The 27,981-nt window shown below is 42.3% G+C and overlaps 1 protein-coding gene across 2 annotated transcripts; it reads left to right on the top strand.

Moving 5' to 3' along the window:
• Window positions 1–669: 669 nt before the first annotated feature.
• On the top strand, window positions 670–27,981 carry tomm70a (translocase of outer mitochondrial membrane 70 homolog A (S. cerevisiae)). Of its 2 annotated transcripts, XM_056276200.1 has the most exons (12): window positions 670–955; window positions 8,796–8,969; window positions 9,164–9,290; window positions 9,387–9,496; window positions 9,602–9,750; window positions 14,955–15,162; window positions 17,448–17,582; window positions 17,730–17,837; window positions 18,017–18,133; window positions 25,825–25,922; window positions 26,022–26,144; window positions 26,229–27,981. In XM_056276200.1, the coding sequence occupies exons 1-12, from the start codon at window positions 734–736 to the stop codon at window positions 26,380–26,382; spliced, it is 1,725 nt and encodes a 574-aa protein (XP_056132175.1). In that variant the 5' UTR covers window positions 670–733; the 3' UTR covers window positions 26,383–27,981. The 2 variants fall into 2 exon arrangements, 1 of the variants encoding a protein (XP_056132175.1); XR_008809994.1 differs by lacking the exon at window positions 25,825–25,922 and having other exon boundaries at window positions 26,229–26,364.

The raw sequence follows: 27,981 nt of genomic DNA, 5'->3' as shown, positions 1-27,981 counted from the left end.
TAAGGGCGTACATTATATTATAATAAAACATTCAACAGTCTGGAAGTGACGCATGCCAATTTTCATGCGAATCGGATGAACAGCATCAGACTAGTTCATTTTACTTTCACTTTCGGTTTTTTGAAAATGACGGGAAATTCTGGCAGGCGGAAATTGGCGGGAATTGGTGCGTTAGATTCTGGATCTCCCAAGGAATTAGCGGAAAAAAATAATTTCTCAAAAATTCCATACAGAGCCCGAGATATGACCCAAAACGTAAATGTGCTTATTTAGCATTTTGCGAAAACAACAATAATCCTTAGAAAAACAATAGGGTTCCGCAGCTATCGCTGATTGGACCCCTAAAAACCCCTCAAAAGTGTAACGAACATCTCTCCAAAGGAATCCACTGCTATTTTACTTAAACCATCTGGCTTTTGTTTTGTTTTACTGATTTACTGTCCACTGTTGCTCATATCTCTGGCGACAAATTGCATATTTCACTGTAAAACGCAACCTGTATCATTGTTTTGACACGATTGAAAGGTGCGACACATATTTCTGCTGAGGAAAAAAAACTACAGCTTTGTAGTCCCGGTTGCACCATTTGCCCGCGTCCGCCGGTATCCCATAGTTCCACTGTGTTTCCTCTTTGACCTCACACAGCACGACAGGAAGTAGCAACGGCGACCCGTGTGGATCACGGACGGAGCAAGACAGTGGGCGGCTAACGAAACGTTAGCACAATTGGACGATGGCCGCCTCAAAGCCGGTCGAACCGCAGTCCGGGAGCGGATTACCACGCTGGCAGCTGGCGCTGTTGGTCGGTACCCCGATAGTCCTCGGGGTCGGGGCGATTTACCTGTGGAACCGCAGGAGGACGAAGGACGGACCGAGGAAAGGAAACGAGGAGAGGAAGACTCCGGAGGGCAGCGCCAGCCCCGTGCAGGGCCAAGACGGCGAGCACGACAACATGGTTGGTACTTACCTGTCACCTCAACTGCGTCTCTACACCGCTAACATTTAATGTAACATAACATAATATTACATAAATCTAATATTCCCTTATGTGTGCCGTTGCTGAAAATTGCTCTAAGTTTTGTTAGTTAATTTGTTTGTTTGCCAGTTTAAGTTCGGTCAAGGACGTCAATACTTCGTTTCTGCTAGCAACCTGTCAACCATGGTATCCCCAAGCGCTTTAGCTTATCGAGGTTAGCGCGCTAGGTTCCAAGCTAACTTTAGCTAGCCTAGCTATACTAACCTGGACCAAAATGTCGACCTTCCTAAACCAAACACGGGGACTATGTTGAACTAAAGTAAAAGCGGCGTGTTGTCGATTTAACTGAAGGCGTAAAGAATCCTGTGGGCATGACTGCCGAAGTGCACCTTGAAAAAAAATTTTCGTCTGATAACGCAATACCCCGGTCCTTCTTGTTGGGCATATTCCTCAGGTCTAAATTGAAAATCCCATCGTTGCTTGAAGTCAGACATTATCGCGTTATGTTTTCTGGCTCATATCTACAAACATCAGCCTCCTTTAACATCTTTTATTTGTTTTGGTGAAATGCTAATGTATTGAAAATTCTGTTGCGTCTTAACTGGAAATCAAACATCATTTAGTATGAATTGGTTCTGTTGCTCACTTCGTAGAGCGCCTCGTGTTATGGCAACATACACCAATCAGCCAAAACATTAAAACCTCTGACAAGCGAAGTGAATAATATTGATTATATCGTTACAATGGCACCTGTCAAGGGGTGCGATATTTTAGGCAGGAAGTTAACAGTCAGGTGTTGGAAGCAGGAAAAATGGGCAAGCGTAAGGATCTGAGCAACTTTGACAAGGGCCCAATTGTGATGGCTAGACGACTGGGTCAGAGCATCTCCAAAACAGCAGGGCTTGTGGGGTGTTCCCGGTATGCAGTGGTCAGTACCTACCAAAAGTGGTCCAAGGAAGGACTACCGGTGAACCGACAACAGGGTCATGGGCGTCTCAAGACTCAATGATGCGCGTGGGGAGCAAAGGCTAGCCTGTCTGGTCCGATCCCACAGAATAGCTACTGTCGCTCAAATTGCAGCAAAAGTTAATGCAGGCTATGATAGACAGGTGTCAGGACACTGCATCACAGCTTGCTGCATATGGGGCTGTATAGCTGCAGACCAGTCACTTGATGACCCCTGTCCACCGCCAAAAGCACCTACAATGGGTACGTGATTATCAGAACTGAACCAGGAAGCTATGGATAAAGGTGGCCTGGTCTGATGAATCACTTTTTTTCTTTTTTCTTTTTTTTCCTTTCTTTTTTTACATCATGTGGATGGCCAGGTGCGTGTGCTTCGTTTACCTGGGGAAGAGATGGCACCAGGATGCACTATGGGAAGAAGGCGGAGGCAGTGTGATGCTCTGTGCAATGTTCTGCTGAGAAAACTTGTCCTGTCATTCATATGGATGTTACTTTGGCATGTGCTACCTATCTAAACATTGTGGCAGACCAAGTACACCCGTTCATGGCAACGGTATTCCCTGATGGTAGTGGCTTCATGTGGTTTTAATGTTTTGGCTGATCGGTGTAAAACCTTGAGCATGGCACTGATTCTGCCAAAAGGTTAGGGGTTTGAATCCCACTGGGGTCACTTATACTGTATGCAATAGTCCATCCATCCATCTATTATTCAACCGTTTATCCTGCGGCCTGGACAGGCCTGTCCAGGGTGTCTTCCCGCCTGCCACCCAATGACTGCTGGGATAGGCTCCAGCATCCCCGTGACCCTGAGCAGGTTAATGCAATAGTCATTTTATGTAAAGAGCTGTGTCCTCAGACCAGAAAAGGGCTCATCAAATGCAGTTATTTTATTACAAAGGCACTACTATTAAATTACACTTTTATATTTCTTCAAATAGTTTTCACAGTTCAGTTTGGGAAGACTCTTTGCCCTACATGTCTGATGCTAAGGTTTTACTACGAAGCTGGATAGAAAGGGAGCATTTTAGCTGGTAAACTGTCCATTCTGTCAAACAAGGGGGCAGGGTTGTTAGAAGCTTTTAGAGTCAGTCTCTGACTAGTGATAACATTACGTCTTGAGGCATAGTAATGGATGTAGACACCGTGATGTCACCCATTGGTTTGTGGACCACTGTTTTGAAGCCCCGCGCCGCATTTTCCCATCACCATCTTGTTTTTTTTTTTAAACCAGATGTGACCGTATTTGGACGAGAGGGTGGAGCTGGGGAGAAATGGGGGTAGATCTGACTGAGAAACCAAGGACACTAGGCTCACACACAATCTCGCCGGCATCCTGAGTGTACTGGCTCCACCGTGTGAAGTCGCATTCAAGATGTATCACACACTAACAAGATTACTCAAAATGGCTTCACATGAACAATATTAGTGTAACTACATGGATAGGTTATCAACTGAAAATGTGCAAGTTTTCACAAGTCTCGCTTAGACATTTGCTTGTTGATTGCAGCTCATTTCAAATATATCACAGACTAAGACAACAAGACCAACTCGAAAAGGCTGCTTCAAATGACCAATATTAGTGATTTGCTGAAAAAATTTTTTTTTCCATGGATAGATTATCAACCGGACAACACCCAAAAACAAGTTCACGGCTATTTAAATGTACACAGTGCCATGGATACGCGTTGTGACTGGGTCCTGACCCACCTGTCAATCAAAGGGGCCACATCCTTAATTATGCATAACTTTAAGCCTTAATATAATCTAAATATGTGATTTATATAAAAATTCACCCCCCTACAGTTGTCATGAATGGGGAAATTAGCTATAGAGATGAAAACCATTTTTTGTACCAGGCTGTAAACATGTTTATTTTTGCTGTAAATTTTAGGCACTTTAATGTGGGTGACTATGGTGATGGACTCACTTTTGGAGCTAGCCTTAAGTGGCCATTCAAGGAATTGCAGTTTTTGGCACTTCGGCATTGGCTTCATTTTTCAGCCCCTGAGGTTGCTGCTTGGTCTGGGGTAGCTACTCATACACACATTGGGTTACCATCTCATTCAACTATGGTAACATTTGACATTTTATTTTGAAGGTTATCCAGATTTTTCAATAGTTTGTAGACAACATGTGTAAGTATAAGGTTGCTTACAGTTTATTTTCAGTGTCGTATGTTTATAATATGTCTGTTATGATGACCACACCAGACATGTGAAACTTATTACTACATCTCATATTTTTGAGATGCCTCATTTACACTTAACTCTACTGTCACACTGTCTGTCTTGTTAGTGTAAAAAGCCCATCATTTGCTGGGCTGCCTGGGCCAGCATGGCAATAATCCAACTGAACCATTCTGTAAACAACAGATGGTTAGAGTAATTACTCACCACAGTAGATGTGTTTTGCAAAAGTACTTATTACCCAATATGTGTTCAGGAAAGATCCGGTCAACAATATTGGCTAAAAGGCAGCTCATAAAGCGTCTATCATACTTCCAAATAGTAATTGAAATGTGATATATTTTATCTTTGTTCCACATTTCACTAATGAAACTTTTGAGATGTTTTCAAGTTTTTAACTGATAAATGGTATTTTACATAAAACTGTATGACAAACAATTTAATTAAGTGTCTGTGCAGTTACCTGTCAGCATATGCCATTTTGGGTATGGTTAACAGGCAGAAGAGCACGATCAAGCCATTGGTGGCAATATCCAAGTGAGCCACTTTAGTGCAATGATACACCTACATGTATATGGAGTATTTAACTTTGAATAGTTAACTTCTTAGTTAGGGGCTAAGGAAGCTTTCTTATTTGAAACTTTCCCCACCAAGAGTCTAGAGTCCAAAGATTTCCCCCTATCTATTTGAGTGATTTTGGTTTCTGTCAGCTATTTTGCTTGATCAAGCTACAGTAGGACTGTAATGGATCAAAAGCTATCCACCAAAACGAAACAAATTAAGAACAGAATTATTAACATTTCGGGGTTCGAACCCAGGACCTTCTTGCTGTGAGGCGATTGTGCTAACCACTGCGTCACCATGCTGCTCTTTTATTAATCCCCTTGGGGAAATTCAGTTACTGCAAATTAACCCATCCTAGCTGTGATCTTTGTAGCTAGGAGCAATGGGCTGCTGCCTTCATGCTGTGCCCAGGGACCAAGTCCAGTTCTTTTCCCCGTTGGCCTTGGTCAGGGGCACAGACAGGAGTATAAACCCTAACATGCATGTTTTTTTTTGATGGTGGGGGAAAACAACTGGTGAAATGGTGGGTTGTCCAAACTTGGGGGTCATCCTCTGTGTGGAGTTTGCATGTTCTCCCAGTGTCTGCGTGGGTTTCCTCTGGGTGCTTCGGTTTCCTCCCGCAGTCCAAAGACATGTAGGTCAGGTGAATTGGCCATACTAAATTGTCCCTAGGTGTGAATGTGTGTGTGCGTGTCGGTCCTGTAATAGCCTGGCGGCCTGTCCAGGATCTGAACATATAATGGAGGAGAGAAGGGATCCCTCTCCCAAGACGGACAACATGCAATGGATGTTGTGTGTACATAATTTACAGAATACAACATTGAAAGAGGATAACAAAATTTTAATGGAATTATAATATATATGAAGAATATGATGATGAGGGGCGGCAAGGTGGCACAGTGGTTAGTGCAGTCGCCTCACAACAAAAAGGTCCTGGGTTCGAGGCCCGGGGTAGTCCAACCTTGGGGGTCGTCCTGGGTCATCCTCTGTGTGGAGTTTAAATGTTGTCTGCGTGGGTTTCCTCCGGGTGCTCCGGTTTCCTTCCAAAGACATGCAGGCGGCCTGTCCAAGGTGTCTCCCCGCCTGCCACCCAATGACTGCTGGGGTATAGGCTCCAGCATCCCGCAACCCCAATTTGGATAAGCGACTTTAATAATGGATGGATGGATGGATTGTTATTTATTTATTTGTTTGTTTATTTATTTATTTATTTAGCTTTTCTCCCCAGTTGTATCCGGCCAATTACCCCACTCTTCCAAGCCGTCCCGGTGGCTGCACCACCCCCTGTGCCGAGCCAGGGAGGGCTGCAGACTGCCACATGCCTCCTCCGATACATGTGGAGTCACCAGCCGCTTCTTTTCACCTGACAGTGAGGAGTTTCACCAGGGGGACGTAGCACGTGGGAGGATCACACTATTCCCCCCAATTCCCCCTCCCCCCTGAACAGGCGCCCCTACCGACCAGAGAAGGCACTAGTGCAGCGAACAGGACGCATGCCCACATCCGGCTTCCCACCCGTAGACACAGCCAATTGTGTCTGTAGGGACGCCCAACCAAGTCGGAGGTAACACGGGGAATTCGAACCAGCGATCCCCTTGTTGGTAGGCAATGGAATAGACTGCTACGCTACCCAGACATAATGGATGAATTATTAACATTTCTTTATCTGCTCATGTCTGGGCAGTGTGTTACTTTTAATAATCAACCCATGTTTTTATAATTTAGTTAACTCCATGTGGGCTCTAGGCTGCTAGCGTACATAACATACCTGAGTTGGACGGGCCAACGAGAGATGAACTATGAGCGAGGCAGTCGAAAACTGCATTTCTCTTCCTGTATTTGATGCACTTTCACTAGATATTTCGAAAGATTGCTTGTGTTTCTGCCCTTACATGCAAAAGACTTGTTGCACTTGTGGCAACGAGCATTGTCAGCATCAACTCTAGTGAAGTATAACCAGGCTTTTGACCGTTTAGTTCTCACCGCCATTGTCATTAAGAGTGGTATGTGTGTGTGCGTGTGTGCGTGCGTGCATGTGAGAGAGGCAGAGAGAGCTGGCCCCGCCCCTCGGTTTGTTCATACGAGAGAACTCTTCTACTGGATTGGGAATAGCGAAAATGCATCATAGACAAATGTCTTAATCTATCCATCCATTATCCAAACCACTTATTCTGCTGTCAGGGTCGCGGGGATGCTGGAGCCTATCCCAGCAGTCACTGGGCAGCAGGCGGGAGACACCCTGGACAGGCCATACAGGACCAACACACACACATTCACACCTAGGGACAGTTTCATATGGCCGATTCACCTGACCTACATGTCTTTGGACTGTGGGAGGAAACCCATGCAAACAAAGGAAGAACATGCAAACTCCACACAGAGGATGACCCCCAAATTTGGACTACCCTGGGGCTTGAACCCAGGACCTTCTTGCTGTGAGGCGGCTGTGCTAACCAATGCGCTTGTTGCCATTCAGAGCTTTCAGGATATTTTCATATCGTTCTGCTCTTGGAGTGTTGGCAAGCTCCCTGAGCTGCATAAGCTCCCAGTTGTTGTTGATTAATCATCGTCGTTTAACTTGTCCCCACCTGCCGCCCAATGACTGCTGGGATAGGCACCAGCATTCCGTGACCCCGATTGGGATAAGCGGCTTGGATAATGAATGGATGGATAGTGTAACTTATCTGTAAGAATTCACAACTTGAGAAAAATATGAGAAGAGACTTATCAACTTATCTTAAGATTTATCTTAGACTTATCTTATACTTAATCTTATTATCTTATTATTATTATCTTCTTGCAAATTATGTGATGGAACCAGATTTGTTTCATTTTGCATTTGCCACCCCCTGATGGTTGTTCTGAGTAATTCCTCTTGTTAACCCCGGAAACGGGATGTGCTTCACTTCCCCTCGGGATCCTTCCAGAGATGGCTGCATGTTGCTGCTGGCTGCAATCTGATGCCATCCTCTCCTTTGTAGCTTATACATTGCATGGTTTATTAGCAAAAAAGTAACATGGGTGCATCATTATTTGTTAGAAAATGTATGGTGTTTAGCTAGACATGCCTTGTCTAAGTCAACAATGGTTGACTTTTTTCTTTGTTGTTTAGTACAGTAAATAGCAAGTTGTCTTGCTCTGCATTTACATACTTACCTTATACTTGGCCTATAACATAATGTGGTGGTGCCAGATGTCATATAGCCCTTAAGCTAAGCTTTGTGTGATATTGCGTAGAAGTGTAACTTTTCATTTGTATATCCCTGTTCTTTGATAGTAGTTTCACACTTAATACTGATTAAACTGCCAAATTCAACACTGTCAAATCTGTCTGTTCCTTGGAGCTTGATTAGGAGTGTGTTTAGCTGTCTGTACAGCTGAGTATACATTCTTGGGGACAACACTTAGCGAGGTCAGAACAAATTAGAAATGGAGTTGGTGAGATAAAAGGTGCAAGATAACATTTATGGAGCCTAAAGAAATAGGAAATGTATTCTCAGTTTCTTCAATACCAGTAGCAGAACCGTTAATGTCGAAGCTTATCAATACTACGGTCTTTTAATAATTTAGCACCGGTACCCGTTTAATACCAGGTTTCAGTACCCATCCCTATTTGTTTATCAGTTCATCTGGTTGTCTTTTTCACTATCCATTAAGTGTTTTTGTTCTTTTTTTACGCTTTTGTACAGTTATGGTTACAGACTCTCCACCTCCCTACACTCGTATTTTGAGTATAATTCATTGGCCAAAAAAGAGACATAACGCACAAAGTTAAGGATGAATTTGACTGATAGCATTATTTTTTTTTATTTCTATAGATACAGCGATCTTGTTATCATAAATTCTTTTGGAAATGATAATTTTGTAGTGAAAATCTGATATCATGACAGCCCTAGCTCCATGACTCCATAGCTTTAATCCTTAGTGCCGTGTTTGCTGATTAGCTGCTAAGCCTATTGCAGTCTATAATGCGTTGCAGATACATTACATACTTAAACATGTAGAGACACTGACCATGGGATTTTCCGAACACAAACAGGTCTCATGAGACAGACAGGATACTGTTTAATCGAAAATGTTACTTTTTTCCCCCTCTAATTTAGAGTCCCCTGGACCGGGCCCAAGCAGCAAAGAACAAAGGTAACAAGTACTTCAAGGCCACCAAATATGACCAGGCCATCCAATGCTACACAGAGGCCATTGCCCTCTGCCCCACAGATCAAAAGGCTGATTTGTCAACCTTTTACCAGAACAGAGCAGCAGCCTATGAACAGCAGGTTAGTACCTCTGTCATTCAAATGTCTAACATTCTTGTAATTAAATCATAACACATATCCAATGCAAACAACATGAAAAAGCACTTTATGAAAGCTAACTATAAATAAAAATGAGTTGCAGAGACAGTTAAAATGAGATACATGTTCAAAGGAAAAAATTATTGCTCATAAGATAACTAGAAGTATCATTTCAGATGAAATGGAAAGAAGTGGTGCTGGACTGTTCTCAGGCTGTTGAACTTAATCCACGCTATATCAAAGCTCTGTTCAGGAGGGCCAAGGCTCTGGAAAAACTAGATAACAAGAAGGAGTGTCTGGAGGGTGAGATGCTCACATATACTACATTTGTTATAAAAAAAAATTATTCCCCTTTTATTGTTATTGACTGTTGTCTTTTCACACCCTGTTTTCCTCTAGATGTCACAGCGGTATGTATTCTCGAAGCCTTCCAGAACCAGCAGAGCATGTTGCTAGCAGACAAGGTATTGAAATCACTGGGAAAAGAGAAGGCCAAAGAGAAATACAAGGTAATTGTAAACTTGAGCTGCTCCAATGAGGCATTTGTCTTTTCTTCCTTATTATCAAAATTGTCCAGTTAGTTGATTTTCTTTATTTTCATCCTCTTATTGCAGAACCGTGAGCCATTGATGCCTTCTCCTCAGTTTATCAAGTCCTACTTCAGCTCATTCACTGATGACATCATCTCCCAGCCTTTACAGAAGGGAGAGAAGAAAGATGAAGACAAAGACAAGGAAGGCGAAGCAGCTGAGGTTGCAGAGAGGTTAGATAATATATATGGTGTTGGATTGTTATGAAAACCTCCTAATATTCAAGTGCAGATAATGGTGCTATAATGTGCTATAGTGGAGTTATATTTTGCTGTGCTCCTCTACCCATTTTTGCATTATGTCAAGTAAGTATGGCATTGAGGTTTAAGCATTGAGAACCAGTTCTGATTTGGAACCTGTTCCAGATTTCCAAGAATTGGGTATTTGTTGAGAAATTTGTGTTACAAAGCCACTTAGTTATTTATGAAACCATGGTTTCAGTTGCACTCATGAACAAGTGAGATGCATAGAGCATAAAAGTCTATCAAGTTTTAGTCAAGTACTAGGACCTGCTGCACTAAAGTCTTCATCTCTTACTGGGTAAATACAGTGCCTTGCAAAACTATTCATCCCTCTTGACAGTCCTCACCAATTTCTGGATTATAAAAGATACTCACACATCTGTTCCTGAACAATATTATTTTTGTGAACCCATAAGCTCTAACAGCATGTTCCCAAAGCCAAAATAAGTTATGTTTCGCTGAGTTTTTGTAAATAAATTAAAAACTAAAATATAGTGCTTGTGTAAGTGTTCAACTCCCACATATCAATACTTTGTAGAGTACCTTTTTGCTGCAATAACAACCATAATTCTCTTGGAGTAAGTATGTACAAGCTTTGCACATTCTTCTGGAGTAATTTTTGCCCATTCTTCTTGGCAGAATTTGTACAGGTCTTGCAGGTTGGTGGGATGGCGCCTCTGGACTGTAATTTTCAGTCTATGCCACAGATTTTCAATGGGGTTGAGGTCCGGACTTTCACTTGGCCACTCCAAAACGTTCACCTTTTTGTTGCTGAGCCATGCCATTGTTGCTTAGCCTTGTGCTTAGGATCATTGTCCTGCTGGAAGGTGAACCTTCTCCCAAGCTACAGTTTTGTATCAGACTGCAACAGGTTTTCTTCCAATATTTCCCTGTATTTACTGTAGCTCCATCCATTCTTCCCTCAATTTGAACAAGGTTCCAGTGCCTGCAGATGAAAAGCAGCCCCGTAGCATTATGCTGCCGCCGCCATGCTTCACTATAGGGAGAGTGTTTTTTAGGGCATGAGCAGTGTTAGGTTTGTGCCACACATAACGCTTTGAGTTTTGGCAAAAAAGCTTAACTTTGTCTCATCTGACCACAAAATCTTTATCCACATCCTATAACTGGGTCTCTCCCATGCTTGGTAGCAAACTCCAAGTGTGCTTTTATATGCATAGTTTTGAGCAACGGCTTCTTTCTTGCCACCCTCCCATACAGGCCAGATTTATGGAGAGCCCGTGATATGGTTGACTCATGCACATTTACTCCAGTTTCAGCCACTGACTTCTGGAGCTCCTTCAAAGTGATTGCAGGATCATCTGTGGCTTTCCTCACCAGCTCATGTCTTGCTGGGACACTCAGCTTTGAGGGACAGCCTGTCCTAAAAAGCGGGTGGGTGGTGTGATACAGCTACCACTGTCCGACAGTGGATCCAACAGTGTCCCGTGGGACATCCAAACGCTTGGATATTGTTTTGTATCCCTTTCCCACCTTTGCATTTTAATCACTTTGTCTCATACTTCAGTATTATGCACCTTTGCCTTCATTTTCTGATGGAGTTCACGCCCAGCTAATGAACTTTACACAGTGCTTTTTATACCCATAAACGAGACCGTTACTTTAATATCTTACAGGTGCACACTAATTATGTCCAATTGTGTTAACCTGAGTTTGTTTTGGAATAATTTGTCATTTGCGTAAACTTGGAGCTTTCAGAGCACAAGGGGTTGAATACATATGCAAGCACTATATTTTAGTTTTTAATTTATTAATAAAAAGTCAGCAAAACATAACTTATTTTGGCTTTGGAACATGCTGTTAGAGTTTATGGGTTCACAAAAATAATCTTGTTCAGGAACAAATATGTGAGTATCATTTATAATCCAGAAATTAGTGACTGTCAGGGGGGTTGAATACTTTTGCAGGGCACTGTAAATCATGTCTGTCAACACAGCTGGTAGACTGTTTAAAATGGATTTACAACATGGCTAACCAGAGCAAGCACTTAACTTGTGGCTAAACTCCATTAAAGAAAACGGAAATACAGCAAACTGCAATATCATGCAAGGAAAGAGGCACATCCAACATTATGAAGCGTTTTACTGCAGCACCATTTCAACCTGAAAGAATGCACCATGTTTGATCACTCTCCCCTTGATCACAATGCCCAGATTCAGTGAAAAAGAAACAATCACTTTTGCGTTGTCTTGAAAGTCAAATTGACTTTCAACATTGTCTCTCTGTATATGTTATAGGGATAACACTCCATTAGCAGCCATGATACTGAGCAATTTTCTGTGTGTCTCTGAAATACCACTGAAATTTTGTACACAGATTACATCACTGGCGGACAATCCAAGAATGCAAAAACCACAACCCTTACTTCCTGGTTTGTCGCTACCTTTGGTGGGCTACATCAAAATGGGCTATATTACGTAAGAAAATGTGAAAGATGAAAGCCACTATATTTGACATTGTATTCTTACAACAAATTTTAATATTACAATGAAGTTGTTCTTTGTATTTAACCCCTCCTATTGTATAGGAGCAGTGGGCAGCTGCAGCACATGGGAACCAACGCCAGTTCTAATTTCCATTGCCTTGGTCAGGGGCACAGGCAGGAATATTAACCCTAACATACATGTCATTTTTTTTTGGTTGGAGGAAACCCACGCAGGCACAGGGAGAACATGCAAACTCCACAGAGAAAGGACCTGGGATGGCCTGGGTTTTGAACCCAGGACCTTCTTGCTGTGAGGCAACAGTGCGAACTAACCACTGGGCCACTGGGCCACCATGCTACATTCAACTGTTGTAGTGAATTCCATATAAAGACAACGATTCACAGATTGTCTGTTAGTGATGTCACTGACAGACACTTCTCTGCACAATTTTGGTGGCATTTCAGAGACGCACAGAAGACTGCTAAGTATCCATCCATCCATCCATCCATCCATCCATTATCCAAACCACTTATCCTGCTCTCAGGGTCGCGGGGATGCTGGAGCCTGTCCCAGCATTGTGGCTGCTAATATCTCAGTATTATGGCTGCTAATAGAGTGTTGTCCTTACAACATAAAAAGAGATAATATTGCAAATTGAGATTGTTATCCTTTAATGCTAGTAACAGGAAAATGAGGACAGGAAGAAATGGAAATGGATGATCCGCTGTGGCGACCCCTAATGGGAGCAGCCGAAAATAGTAGTAGTAGTAGTAGATCCTTTAATGCTAGTAACATTAGCACATTGCACAAAGGTACAACACACAGACAGCAGTCATCCAACCTTTAAAGGGCAAGATAGAGAGTAATATTGATATTATATATTTTCATAGATTCAAGTTCACAAACCATTGTTACTACTTTTCATCATTGCAAATGGTGGAAAAAAATTTGTAAAGGGGTTGCATTGCTGCATGGTCAATATTCTGCAATTTACGGGATATTTATATTCTACTATAATTTATTATTTAACTTATATATTTGGTATTTGTACGGCAGTTAATTCTGAATTCTTAATGATCATATCTAGGTGTACATATCTGAGCATGATATTGCTGGGAAGTGGCCAAGGCAAAAACCCCAAATACTAAATTGAGACAATAATTTTTGCTTTTTAAATATTTTGGTTTCTTTTTCAAAAAAACACAAGAATTGAAACTATATTCATAAGCAAAATCCAAATGATAACCAATTCAAAGATACATCCTAGGATGCACTGGGACACATCATCAATGATGTTTCCTGAGGTCCTCGGGTGTTTCGGGTCTTTCAACATCATACAGCCTCGCTCAGGCGATCTAGCCAGGGTGGATCAGGCCCTGGCTTGTGTTCCAACAGCACTGGCCCACAGAGCACTCCTTCTGATCCAAAACCATCTGGAGGCCCTCTGCAGCCTCCATGGTAGACTTGATGGCTTTCCTTTTTGCAGCCCCAGTGATGCCAAGTAGACTATAGACTTTGCACAGTGAGCGTCCCACAAAGCCTCTACACCACACTTCAATGGGCTCACAATGCGCCTTCCAGCCTCTCATCCGGCACTGATCCACCAGCTCCTGGTACATGATGGAGAATCAATCTTGCTCCAGAGATGGAGATTTGCTTGGCTAGGGAGAACATCGTACACGGCTTGTACCATAAATCTCATCTGCTGCGGTTCTGCCTGCCAGATATCTACCCAGGATATCTTTCTCTCCCGCGGTCCTCCCACCTTGTCCATGCTCCCTGCTGTCGCATGCCCACCATTGTGCTGGTCCTTTCCTCCGCGACACCTGCCCGCACCTCCTCCAGGACTAGATGGCGTCTGTCCTTGCCATAACCAACCCTAATGCCATAACTCTGAGTGTTGTACTGTAAACATTGGCAAAGAATAAATGAATTGCTGGGGCAGATAAAAATTGCAGTTATAGTCTTGCTTTTGGGAGGCTGTGTTGTGACACATACAACTGGGTTTTGCCCTTTTATGCCATACAGACATACAAGATTATTTTTTTTTTGCATCATTTTATGCACAATGGGAGATATCCCTGAGGTTTAATACTCTCCAGTACTTGTGTTTTAAATGGGTTTTACACATTTTATTGTAAACCCATTAATGTGTTTTGTATCGGTGCTAATATAGTTGTAACAATACTCTAAAAAGGCAATCACAACAGTACAGCTGAAATGGTATCATTAACCAGTTCAAACTATTGTGTCAGTACTTTTATAGTTTAAAGTCTGAATGTTTTACAGTGCAGCTCAATGGCTCCTACATGTAAATTATTAGGGAATTATTCATTTATTTGCTTGACACCTGTGATAACCATCGCACAAAAGAAATTGATGTCAAATGACGTCTTGCATTTTAGCTACAGCACAGGATTCTGTCATTTCCATGATAGCAAGGCACTATCCGATGTGATGTGGCAAAAGATTTGTCATTATAAGCCTTTCAAACCATTGACCACAGTCTTTGCACCTGTGAGATAGCAGAATTCTAGGTTAACGCAATAATAAACAATGGGTAACGCTACCCTTATTTCTGTCAACAATATGTCATTTATTCAAGCAATGGTTATTAAAAGTGTTGTGTGCCCAGCATGCATGAAATCAGTTGTTTTTGATAAACACTGACCAGGACCTTTCCTACCTTAGCTCTGGCTATCTGAAGGCCAAGCAGTACATGGAGGAGGAGAACTATGACAAAATCATCAGTGAATGCACCAAGGAGATAGAGTCAGGATGCCGATACACTGCAGAGGCCTTGCTGCTGCGTGCCACATTCTACCTGCTTATTGGTAACGCTACTGCTGCTCAACCTGATCTGGATCGGGTTATCAACATGCAGGATGCCAATGTGAAGGTACTGACTGTCTCATTTGTTCAGCCGTTTCTTACTACAGGTTGTCCAACAGCATTACGGTGTTTCCTGGACTACAAGTTGCACTTAGCAAAAAACATGTTGCGAGGAAAAAACCATGTATGAGTCGCTTCGTTGTATAAGTCGCATTAATATGTTGGTATCATAGAAACTGAACAAGTTGAATGCACATTCCCATTCAAATCAACAGAGCAAGATAGGCTAACTTCCGTATAAACTGACTTGCGGCAAGTCGCAGACTTTTTTTTTTTTAGTCACGGACTCACTGAAGTGAGATTTTGCAGTAACAACCAAACTAGCAGTGAAGTAGTTTGAACATTTATGGTCCCACTGACGTGTTGTTACCATAACAACTAACAGCAATTGCCATTTTCTTTTGAATTACTCAAATGACCATGACAAACAGTTCAATGTATAACCTAGCTCCTTCATATCTTTCTGAACTCCTTCATATCCACATGCCCTCTCGCACATTCAGATCCTCTTCTGCTCTCCAACTCACTACACCATTGGCCCGCTTGACTACCATGGGGTCTAGAGCCTTCAGTAATTCTGCCCCCCGCCTATGGAACTCTCCCACAAGACAGTCGCAACATTGACTCTCTTTCAACCTTCAAATCCCATCTCAAAATGTACCTTTTCAAACTGGCATATTCAGTCTGATACATGCTTCATTGAGTTTTGTTCTGATGATGATTTTATACTTATCTGTTGTATTCACTTTTTATTGTCTACCCTGCTGTTTTGATTTTATACTGTCTGATACACTGCTGCTTGTTTTTTTTAACTGTGTTCTGTAAGGTGTCCTTGAGTGCTCTGAAAGGTGCCCACAAATAAAATTTAATATTATTATTATTATTATTATTAATGTCCACTCTACTCTCATTCAATTTCTATGAGTGGTACAGTAATTTCAATTGAGTCCCAATATTAAACAGTGCCATCTAGTGGCCTCAGTTGAAATGCGGCGTATTCAGCCGACAAAATTACGTCGTGTAAATCGCTTTGGAATATAAGTCGCACGACCAGCCAGACAAGTAAAAAAAAACAGCAACTTATAGTCCGGGAAATACGGTACCTTGTTTGCTGAAAAACAGTTTCACACAGCCATTAAAAAGTATACACAGCTGATTTTGATCACTACATTTCTAAATGTTTATTTGGATGTAACACTTCATGACAGCTTCATTTTCCGTTTTTTTTTTTTTACCCCGTGGATTGAAAATGTGTCTTACTGATTGGGTCACACCATAGTTCAATTTTCAGTGTAGCATTGCCCAATAAGAGAACACCGTCTTATTCCTCTGCAGTTGTAGAAGCCTAAAACATGCACGCACACACACACACACACAAATGCACAGATTAAGGCCCGTTTCACACCTGGTAGTCCACTTCTAGTCTGCTTCCTTGGTTCGCACCAGATGTGAGGATGATACATTGTTTTGTTTTTCAGCTGGTTCGGTTCCCTTTCACACCTATTCGTTTGCTCTGGTCCGAATCAGTTGATGAGTTGGTGAAGCGAACCAAAATACAGCCACACAAGCCACATGAGAACGTTCATTTCACTCGTTCAGATGTGTCTGGGGCGAGAGCAATAACTTGGTTCCTAAACTGCTCTCCAATTGGTCAATTTACATGCGGGAAAACTCGAAAGAAACTCCGGGAAGTAGAATAACAGACAACGCACCACAAGTAATTTCGCAGTGATTTCACAATGGAGAGACAACTGTGTGGGTTGATTTTGGCGTTGGTTATCAGTTATTACATCTTTTGCATTTGTCACTTTAGGCAAACAATACAGTTTGAAAATGAGTCGCATGTTGTTGCTAAAGGAGATCGTCTTCCTCATCCCATAATGCATAGCGTAGCTGGCTACGGGAGATTGTTTAGTCCAAAAATGCACAGTGCTTTCTGCAGTTGGGTCGGTCTGAGGTCGGATCACGTTCAGCTTGGTCTAGTCAGAAAGGCACGAACTGAGGAAGCCTCTTGGGTGAGAGGCAAACGTCTTCACGGATATATACCAAGTCCAGTTGCACTTGATTCAACTCCTTTGGATGGGCAGGTGTGAAAGCACCTTTAAACTCTACAGAACCCTTAACCCAATTTCTAGGATATAGAGATGAAATATGTCTTCTGAATGAGTCTTAACTGATATTGCCAGCTTTTTTCCATCAAGGATATTGCCGGTAGTGCATGCAAATGAATGAAAATTCCTTCACAATGATTGTTGATTGATTGATTTTACTTGTTTTCCCCAACTCTGACAGCTCCGCGCCAATGCCTTGATCAAACGTGGCAGCATGTACATGCAGCAGCAACAGCCTCTGCTCTCAACGCAAGATTTTAACATGGCAGCTGAGATTGACACACGTAACGCTGATGTCTACCATCACAGGGGACAGGTGGGGCTCTTGTTTTTTGTGACAGTAATAGTGCGTCATAAATGACTTACTGGTGTTAGCTGGGCTAATGTTAAAGGAATTTTGAATTGAATCTGTGTGTGGTGTGCTTTGGGATGCTTTATGACTGCCTTCATTAATTCCTCTCAGCTGAAGATCCTGCTTGACCAAGTTGATGAGGCAGTGGGAGACTTTGATGAATGCATTCTGCTCAGACCTGACTCAGCTCTAGCCCAGGCACAGAAGTGCTTTGCCCTTGTAAGTGAACAAACAGAGACTCTTTTTTCAAAAGTAACTTTGCATTAATGTTAAGAGTAAATTTGAGTGAGAAAGGACTTGGCTTGGTTGAGCCTCATATGTGTCAGAGTTTTCAGTTGATGTTAAAAGCAGGCATGGCAAGAAAGCTGGTGAGTTTCTGTTGTGCCTTTGTTCTACAGTACAGACAGGCATATACTGGAAACAACCCAGCCCAAGTGCAGACAGCAATGGATGGCTTTGAGGATGTCATCAGAAGATTCCCAAAATGTGCTGAGGGCTATGCTCTGTATGCTCAGGTATGCATTAGAATACGTTTTGGAATTGGTCAGTTATTGCCTCCTATCAGTGTTGTAGTCGAGTCACTAAACCTCGAGTCCGAGTCGAGTCTCGAGTCCCCAGTGTTCGAGTCCAAGTCCGAGTCACCAAAGAAAAGTCGAGTCCGAGTCGAGTCCCCATTACCTGAGTCCGAGTCGAGTCCCTATTACCCTAGTCCGAGTCCGAGTCATCAAGGTTGAGTCTGAGTCGAGTTCCAAGATGGCTCCAGTGATCCACTCGGGCACAGTCAAAGATCTGACATACAAATAAAAAAGGTCTACATTAAACATAAATGACACAGCTGTCACCATTTCAAAGGGAGTTTAATTACTTTGTAACACGATAGCCAAACAAATGCACACCCACACACTCGCACACATGCACGCGCAAGCATGCGCGCACACACACATTTTTAGAACAGTCTGAATTTCTTTGACATTCTGAACATTGGATGTGCTTCAAAACACCTTGATAGCTGTGAATAGCATGATATTAGCAATTGGTGGAAACAGTATACAGAAGTAAGTTCCACAGCATACAATACATTCATAAAAACTAGACAAAAGACATTGTCTCTCAGGAATAGTTAGGAACAAAAGGCTGGTGGCACTAGTTTTAAGCATACACGTTGCATTTCAAAAACATAAGATCTGACAGCATGGAACTACTCAACCTTGCACGGTGAGGCCTCATCAAAATGCCTCCATGACTAAATACCCTTTCAATGGGCGCACCGGAGGCAGGGATAGCGAATACCTGTGTGGCAATCTGATAGAGGGTAGGGAATTTGGATTTGTTTTGCTGCCAAAACCTGAGGCACGGGACTGAGCCAGAGTCCTGCTCAGCGATCAAGTTGAGGTATGTAGTCAACTGAGCCTGGCCAGACGGCTTCTTCTCGGTGGAGGAGGGAGTCCTCCTATAGTGGGGGAACATTCTCAACTGCTTCTCAGGAGGAGACTCTGAAAGTTCACCTTCCCCTGGTCCTGTTGCTTCCGCTGCATCTGCTGTTGATACCGCTTGCTTGTCACCCTCTGCCTTTATATACTCTAAAATGAGAGGGGGGCATGGGGGACTCATTACAAATATGTTATTGACTAGGCCTACATGACAAATGACATGTCTATGTGCTTTATTGTAACACCTTCAATGATATAAACATCACAACAATCAAATAGTTAATCACTTAACTAACATTAATCAAAACATTTCTCACCTTTGATCTCAGTCTTCAGCACATCTTTGATGTCACTGTCCAGCTGCACATCATGTTATAGCCACTGGAAGCCAAATGCTGGGTCCAACACAGATGCTATGACGTAGGCATTGGTGAAAGGAAATTTGGTGGGGCCTCTTCCTTCAGCTGGCTCCCATCCTGGTATCTTGACTGCACTGAAAACCTCTGCAAACCTTGTTTTCAAGGAGCTCTCCAGAGCTCTCACCAGAGGCCCACAGTATCTGGCTTTTCCTCTTATTTCCTGCAGGTGACAGCGCAGAGTGAGGACACAGGGCACAATCACACTGACGGTGACAGTAGTCTCACCCTGAGTTAGGTTGGTTGCCTCTAAGAACGGATCAAGAACTTCGATCAGTTCTTTAAGCTGAGCATACTCTCGCGGGGATAAGATAAGGCTTTTGTGCCCCTCTGATTCCAACACACTGGACAGCTTTTGCATGTCTAAATGCAAATAAGCCTTCACCTGCTTCAGAGTGGAATTCCATCGTGTGGCATTCGCTGTTGGAATTGTTGCATCACCAAAACACGCTTCAAAGCAGTCTTTAAACGAGGTGCCACTGTGGAGGAGGTTGGCTGCACGGGATAGCTTTGCTAGGGTGCTTGACAGCCCACTGGTGTCTTTCAGACCATCTTTTATGACCAACTGCAGTGAATGTGTGAAGCATGATAGTCTCTGCATCTTACAGTTCTCAGCCAAAGTGTCATTGACTGTCTGTTGATCTTCTGGCATCAGGTCTTGCCATATTTCATCATCCTCCTCAAATGTGCTGGGATCATGAGCTTCAGCATCACAAGGATCCTCTAGGGGAAAGCTGGCCTGGAAAGCTTTTCTCATGTTGGATGCATTGTCAGTTATGACAAAGTTGATCTTGTCCTTAATCAGGTATTCTTCAGCACAGCATTCAAACATCATTGCAATCTTCTCTCCTGAGTGTTTCCCATGCACTCTTTTGCAGGAAAGAAGATATGACTGAAGGCTGAGTTCCTGTTTTTTTTATCCATTGCCACTGTGTGTGCTGTCACTCCAAGGAATGACTGCATCTTTCGATCACTCCAAATGTCTGTGGTAACAGCAACACTCGATGCTTCTGCCAGCTGGTTCTTTATCTGTTCTTTCTTGACTTCCACCATTCCTGGAATGGTCACAGAGGAAATTGTGGATCTTGCTATGGGCCGGTACTGAGGGTCCAGGACATGCAGGAAGTCCTCGTTGTCAATGATGGAGAGTGGCAAGCAGCACTTAATGATTAGATCTTTTACAAGGGCATCACTTATAGCCTTCTGACGTGGATGTTTGAGGTCGTACATCCTTTGCTGTCCATCATTTAAAAATGATGTGATAGTCTTCTGACCTGGAGCAGCTGGCATCACATCTGAAGCAGTGGAGGCACGGTATTCTTGGAACCTAGGGGAAGATAGGATACACACTTTAGCTTGCTGATGCCAAACTGTTTCAAGTAATCTTTCTTACAGCAAAAAATGTGTAACGTTATAGCTATAACAATATGCAATAACAATACAAATGTTACACATTATACACATAGTTGTTTGAACCATAACCAGTTAAGTTACATATTTAGTTATCTATATAACTAACATTACCATATTAGTAGATTAACTAATGTAAGCTAGCTGGATACATGAAAAGTATGAGAAAAGATACATAATTTATGAGACTAACAGGATAGGGATTAATTAGCAAAACCCAGTCATTTAATTATTGATTTAAGTATGTTACATGCTACCTAGCTGAGCTTTAACTCTCTATCCTCCGTGAGTCTGTATGTTTATTCTGTATGGGTCAGGGAGGGTGTGATTTTGTTAGAAGACAGAGCCAGTTCATAGTACTGTTCAAAAGCTACGTCGCGCATGTCTATTTTTAGAATTTGTCACACCCAATGCTGCATATATGCAAAGAAAAATATCCCCATATTTACAGTAGCCTATGCGGTGTCACCAATCACGATACGGTTCGGTAGTTTTCGGTACATCGGGGGGGAAATGCCACATCCGTCAAATCTTGTACCGTCTCCAGCTCTCAAGAAAACCAGTGGCGGCATCCGCATTAGCTTTCTTCAATTAGTCCATTTAGCGAGTAATAGCCTACAATTATTTTTATTTGCATTGTAAAGTTGTGCACATTTTATCAACATTATTTGTGGATGCATATAGGCTAGACTTCTTCCTTCTCCGCACTTGGAGAATATTCATGGCGGAGACCTGCAATGTGCGGATTTGTTATTGCTAGTTAAGATTAATGCTAACATGGTAGTTCAGAGTGGTGTGTTTTTTCCGTTAAGTGTATGCTACTTGGTAATTAGCTAAATGAGAAATAGGAAAATCAGTTTTAATCTCCCTATAACACGAAGACGCTGCGTGTTACTTACCAACTCATCATTAGTGAGATCGATGGCACGCTCGTGCCGAAAGCGAACCGTACTGTGACTCTTCTGTGCAATGCTGCATTAGCATTCTAACAGTAACGTTACTTAACTTACCTATACAATCTCACTTGGTTCTAGTGATATGATATACCCGCCACACCACCTAACCCAACATCTTGGACCAGTGGTTGAGTTACTTCAGAGGCTATTGTTACCGTAGCTAGATAGCTAGCTAGCTAACGTTAACTGATCACCAACCATATCATCAACTGACTGCATATCACTTACTTTTCTGGGTGCATCCTTGACAGATGTCTGTTGAAGTTTGAGGTCGTCCCGGTCTTCTCCTCAATAGTTCGTTTACATATCGAACATCTAGCAGTGATCTTGCTGGAATTTGTTGTAAAATCTGTGTAAGCAAAGAGCACAATTCGGGGCGTCTCTTTAGGCATCTTCGCGCTACTGAACATGACGGTATGCACGCCACGTGAATCCGCATGTAGGTGGAACACACGTGCCTGCCCTTACACGAAATTGAATAATGTTACAGTATTAATATAGCTATCAATATATTTTAATAGGGCCTATTATTTAAAAAAAATCTAACAAAAACAGTCTTTATCAATTAAAAAGTCAGAGTCCGGGTCTCCAACTTCCGAGTCCGAGTCCAAGTCCGAGTCATCAGTGCTCAAGTCCAAGTCGAGTCACGAGTCATGAAAATCAGGACTCGAGTCGGACTCGAGTCCGAGTCCTGGACTCGAGTACTACAACACTGCCTCCTATTTTACTTTTCAATTGTACACATGCTAATTGACATTAAGTGGAATTTAAAAAAAATCTTCCTAATTTTTTCATGCCAGGTATGGAGTGTGACTTATTACTAAATGAAAACTTTTTTTTTCTCGACACAAATCTGAAGTAAATGCCTTTGATAAATTTTGGTTAGTGAAAATATGATTGCACTGCTGGATACGGCCAACATCAATGCTATGAATACATTTCTTGTATTTTTGGCTGGATCGGCCGGCGAGCCAGCCCTACAAACATGAATGTCACTGACTGACTGAGCAACCACATTAGAGTGACTGACTGCGTGATCAACTTACACAATTGGGCTGCTGAGTCAGGTGACCAATAATGTCACTGAAGTTGCACAACTGGTCGGCCGAGAACGGAGAGGCATGAAGGAGAGTGCATAGTTAAAGCGCCCAAGTAACAATCATTGACAAAACATTAGCGTTTTTACAGCAATCACGCAATATTGCCATAATGAAGACCCATCTTTACACCAGCTTTGTTTTTTTTGTTTTTTGTTTTGTTTTGTTTTTTACACTGAACCAAACAAAGGCAGCGTAATCATGCCCTAGTGTGTGCTTTTACATAGCATGCCAGCACTTCGCAAGCAGAGGCAGCATGACATGTAACACAACAGCATCGACTGTCCTGTCCTGTTGCTGTCCCTTTCACACAGATGTTGATTTGGCTTAGTGACTACCTCCGCTGCCGGATTAATGCCAGAACAACAATACCCCCCCCCACCCCACCCCATTCTGTGTTCGTACCTTTTACACAGAGCGGCAAGGCGGCTTAATGGCGCAACGTTTCTGCCTTTAAAAGGCTGTGTAAAAAGCCTCACTCACTGGCGAATTCCTTAAAAGGATTGCGCAGCTTTTGCAGCCACTAAACCTACACAAATAAGACAAAAAGAAACTATGTAATTCTCAAAGCACCCGCAAAGGGTGAAATGCACTGCGCTACCAAGCAAATAGCGTCTCGGTGCTCCAGTGCTATTTGAACATATTTAAATTAGGTAATGTGCATACATTTGGCATTAAATTTGCCCCTTTTTATACAAATGAGCCTCATTACAAAAAAAAGTTCAATTCACAAACACCAGTGCTAATAGCCACACGCGGTTAGAGTGAAAATTATTAGCGTCTTCAGAGAATTGATGATAGCTGAAATGCATTTATAAGGGCTGTCACACCGAGACTTTCCAGTGATGATGGCAGCAGTGATTGTATCCAGGTGAAAAAATTATGCCAGGCGTGCTTGTGAGCAGATATTTGGAAGGACAATATCACTTTTTCATTTACCTGAGACCAAAATCGTTCGCAGATACAGGTTGCCAGGTCTAACAATTCTTGCTATACTTAAATACATCGAGGATGACATTGAACCTGCCTACTGTGTTCTTGGCGCAAAGCCACCCATTTATACTTTGCCACATGATTAATTACGATCAGATGCAAAACAAGGGCAAATTGCACTCGACTACATGGGCATGTTTTCTCTGTAATATCATTTGCACAATGTTTTTTTGCAAATCAGACCTTGAGAGGAGACAGATAGTGGTTACAAGTCATGTGCAATTCATGATGCTATCAGTGGCCGCAATCCATTTTTTGTGAATTTGCCGGTCAATATTTATATATTATACTTATATTTTATTTATATTTTATATGTATAGATATATATTATATTTAATAAGTTTAATAATTTGACACGCCTCTTCAATGTCATGTGGAGGTCGGAGATAGTACCTGTGGAGTGACAGACTAGGGTGGTGGTTCCCATCTTTAAAAAGGGGGACTGGAGGGTGTGCCCCAATTATCGGGGCATCACATTGCTCAGCCTCCCTGGGAAAGTCTACTGTAGGGAGCTGGAAAGGAGGCTCCGACCGATTGTCGAACCTCGGATCCAGGAGGAACAATGCGGATTCTGTCCTGGCCGTGGAACAACGAGCAAATCTTTACCCTTGTGGAAGTGCTGGGCATGGGAGTTTGACCAGCCAGTCTATATGTGTTTTGTGGACTTAGAGAAGGCTTACGACGGTATACCCCAGAGCACTCTGTGGGGGGTACTGTGGGAGTATGGGGTACCGGGGCAGTTTTTCAGAAGCCATCTGGTCCTTGTATAACCAAAGTGAGAGCTGTGTCCATATTCTCGGCACAAAGTCAAACACGTTTTTGGACGGTGTCAGACTCCGCCAAAGTTGTCCCTTGTCTCCGATTCTGTTTGTTATATTCATGGACAGGGATCTCAAGGCGCAGCCAAGGTGAGGAGTGTGTCCATTTTGGGAATCTCAGAATTGCATCTCTGCTGTTTGTAGATGATGTGGTTTTGTTGGCTTTATCAGAACGCGACCTCCAGTGCACACTGGGGCGGTTTGCAGCTGAGTATGAAATATAGCTGGGATGAGAGTCAGCACCTCCAAGTCTAAGGCGATGGTTCTCTCATAGAAACTGATGGCTTGCTCCCTCTGGGTTGGGGATGAGTTGTTGCCGCAAGTGAAGGAGTTCAAGTATCTCGGGTTCTTGTTCATGAGTGAGGGTAGGATGGAGCGGGAGATTGACAGATGGATTGGTGCAGCATCAGCAGTAATGTGGATGTTGTACCGGACCATTGTGGTGAAGAGGGAGCTGAGCCGAAAGGCAAAGCTCTCAGTTTACCAGTCAATCTTCGTTCCAACCCTCACCGATGGTCATGAGCTTTGGGTAGTGACCGAAAGGGTGAGATCGTGGATACAAGTGGCTGAAATTAGTTTCCTCCGTAGGGTGTCTGGGCTCAGCCTTAGAGATAGGGTGAGGAGCTCGGACATCCGGGGGGAGCTTGCATTGAAAGGAGCCAGTTGAGGTGTTTCGGGCATCTGATTAGGATGCCTCCTGGGCGCCTTCCTTTGGAGGTTTACCGGGCACGGCCAACTGGGAGGAGACGCCAGGGTAGACCCAGAACTCGCTGGAGGGACTACGTGTCCAATCTGGCCTGGGAATGCCTTGGGATCCCCCAGGAGGAGCTGGAGGGCGTTGCTGGGGAGAAGGATGTCTGGAGTGCCCTACTTAGCTTGCTGCCACTGTGACCCTACCCCAGAAAAACGGCTGAAGATTAATGAATTAATGAAAATATATTTAATATAATTTCAACCATTGACCATACACGGTCCAGCCATATACTAGTTTTTGACCTAGTCTTGTTGTAGTTTATCTGGCAATGGTGAATGGCAGTTGTAATCCTCGTTTTTCTTTCCAGCATGATAGTTTTCTGTTTTTTCCAGGCTTTGACTGATCAGCAACAATTTGGAAAAGCAGATGAGATGTATGACAAGTGCATTGACCTGGAACCAGACAATGCTACCACATATGTCCACAAGGGGTGAAGGATTTTCTTTTCTCCAGTAAAGATACTACTGTAACATCCCTGATTCACAAGTTTAAATTGGAAACAGTTGGTAATTGTTCAGTATATGTCCAGTTTGTTGCAGCTTCAGTGGAAACAAGACCTTGATTTGGGTTTGGAGCTGATCGGCAAAGCAATTGAGATTGACAACAAATGTGACTTTGCATATGAAACCATGGGAACCATTGAAGTTCAGAGGTGAGACTATATTTAGCCAAAACACCCAAACAGTGCATTATAATGCATAAAGTGACTGAAGTAACTTGGGTATTTTTCTTTCAGAGGCAACCTTGACAAGGCAATAGAAATGTTCAACAAGGCCATTAACCTAGCCAAATCGGAGATGGAAATGGCCCATTTGTACTCATTGTGTGATGCCGCTTATGCCCAGACAGAAGTTGCTCGAAAGTATGGGCTGAAGCCTCCAACACTATAACTTCTCTGTCAATCAGTCGCCAATCCTAATATCTATTGCTGAACCTGATTTGTGTTAAAACTGCAACTGAAGGGTTTGTTTGTTTGTTTAAAGAAAAAGAAAAGAATACTGGCTAAGAAAAAATGATATCTGGACTTATGCTGTTTACATTACATGGAAGTGGTTTGCTACTTTGGAAAGATTGGTTACTGTTCACAGTCAAACGAAGGCTGTCATCCAGGCCTATTGTAGACTTGTGGGGTAAAAGATCTTAACCAGCGCAACCCTTTTGCTCACACTCAATTTGACCTTAACAACAGACCCTTTTTATTGCCCATGTACCCCAGTATTGTCTCTATAGAAAGATATTCTGTCATTCAAAAAGAAAAACTCGTGAATGGCTGTGTACTTCCCTTTGTCCACTAGTAATTTTACAACTATATGCACAAGAAAAGAGAGCTGAGATATCGTCAGTCTGTTCAACCCATTGATGACTAATGCATTTATGATGATATTTTTAAATCTACAGAAAATGCTGTGAGAGCTTTATATAGTTCTAATGGACTGTTCACTTATTAAGTTATGTTGACATTATTCTCAACAAGTGTTTTTGTCCAGCTGCTTCCATATTCTAAAATACATTATCAAATGGCAAATGCAAGATGGAAATTAGTCAATTATGTAATGATGTTGGTGTTTGATGTAATGCTGTATTGAATCATGGTTTAACGGTATACACAGAGGTTACGTTTAAAGTTTAGGGTCCTTAAGTGTTTTTTTTTAGTTTTTTTTTTTATCATTACTATTTTTGGATTGCCCGTTTTCCTTTTTATATATTCTGTACAGCATGTGATATTTCTCTTAAGTGTTAAAGCAATGCTTGTGCTGAAGTCAACATCGGAACATAACTAAAACCCTACCCACTAAATGGAACTGAGCCTCCATGGTATATGATTGACATGAATTTCACATTGTAGCAAATGCTTTTAATTGTATTTCTTCCCAAATTGCCTTTAGTTTAAAGAGATGTCAAAAGGGATAGTTGTTTTTTAGAACACTTCAAAGATAATTCCTTTTTTTTTTAAATTTCTTTTCATATAATCTGTGGAATCTTTAGACTAAGAGTACTCTTAAGATTGTTTTCTTTTTTCTTTTCCCCACCGCAAGGGACCCTTGCAAACTTTCCCACAATGCCAGGCCTTATTGTTGTGGGCCTGTAACCAGCTCTATGAATTACTCGCACTGTTTGAACAAGGTGAAACTAGCATGCTTGAAAAAAATGACTGCCATCACTGCCAAGTGTTTATAAACTCACAGTGTCTTCATTCTTTACCCCCATTTTGTGTTTGTGATGGCTAAACTTGGCTGATTGTTTTTGCATCAGTACCAAAGGATTTCAGTCTACTCTTTATTAGAATCATGTAAACATCATTGGTTAAAAAGAAAGGCTAACCTTTAACAAATGGTTGTGAAGTTTTAAAACATTTGTGCATCTGCAGATATCTGACAATATATTTTGACTTGTGTCGAGAAACAACGCTAACGTCCTACTCAGTTTGAAACGTCACAACCAAAGTGAAAGAAATTATGACCCTAATAAAGTTAATTCCTGTAAAATGA

The sequence above is a fragment of the Lampris incognitus genome, chromosome 3 (genome assembly GCF_029633865.1).
Source record: "Lampris incognitus isolate fLamInc1 chromosome 3, fLamInc1.hap2, whole genome shotgun sequence".
Lineage (NCBI taxonomy): Eukaryota > Metazoa > Chordata > Actinopteri > Lampriformes > Lampridae > Lampris > Lampris incognitus.
The sequence above is the reverse complement of the archived record's forward strand: the minus strand, read 5'-3'. Positions and strand labels throughout refer to the sequence as shown.

What these genes read in the sequence shown, in the direction of transcription:
- tomm70a (XM_056276200.1), top strand. Translation starts at nt 734, where the DNA reads ATGGCCGCCTCAAAGCCGGTCGAACCGCAGTCCGGGAGCGGATTACCA. An exon ending in CAAGAAGGAGTGTCTGGAGG is followed by an intron (nt 9,291 to 9,386) that starts GTGAGATGCTCA and finishes GTTTTCCTCTAG; the next exon opens with ATGTCACAGCGGTATGTATT. An exon ending in ACCACATATGTCCACAAGGG is followed by an intron (nt 25,923 to 26,021) that starts GTGAAGGATTTT and finishes GTATATGTCCAG; the next exon opens with TTTGTTGCAGCTTCAGTGGA.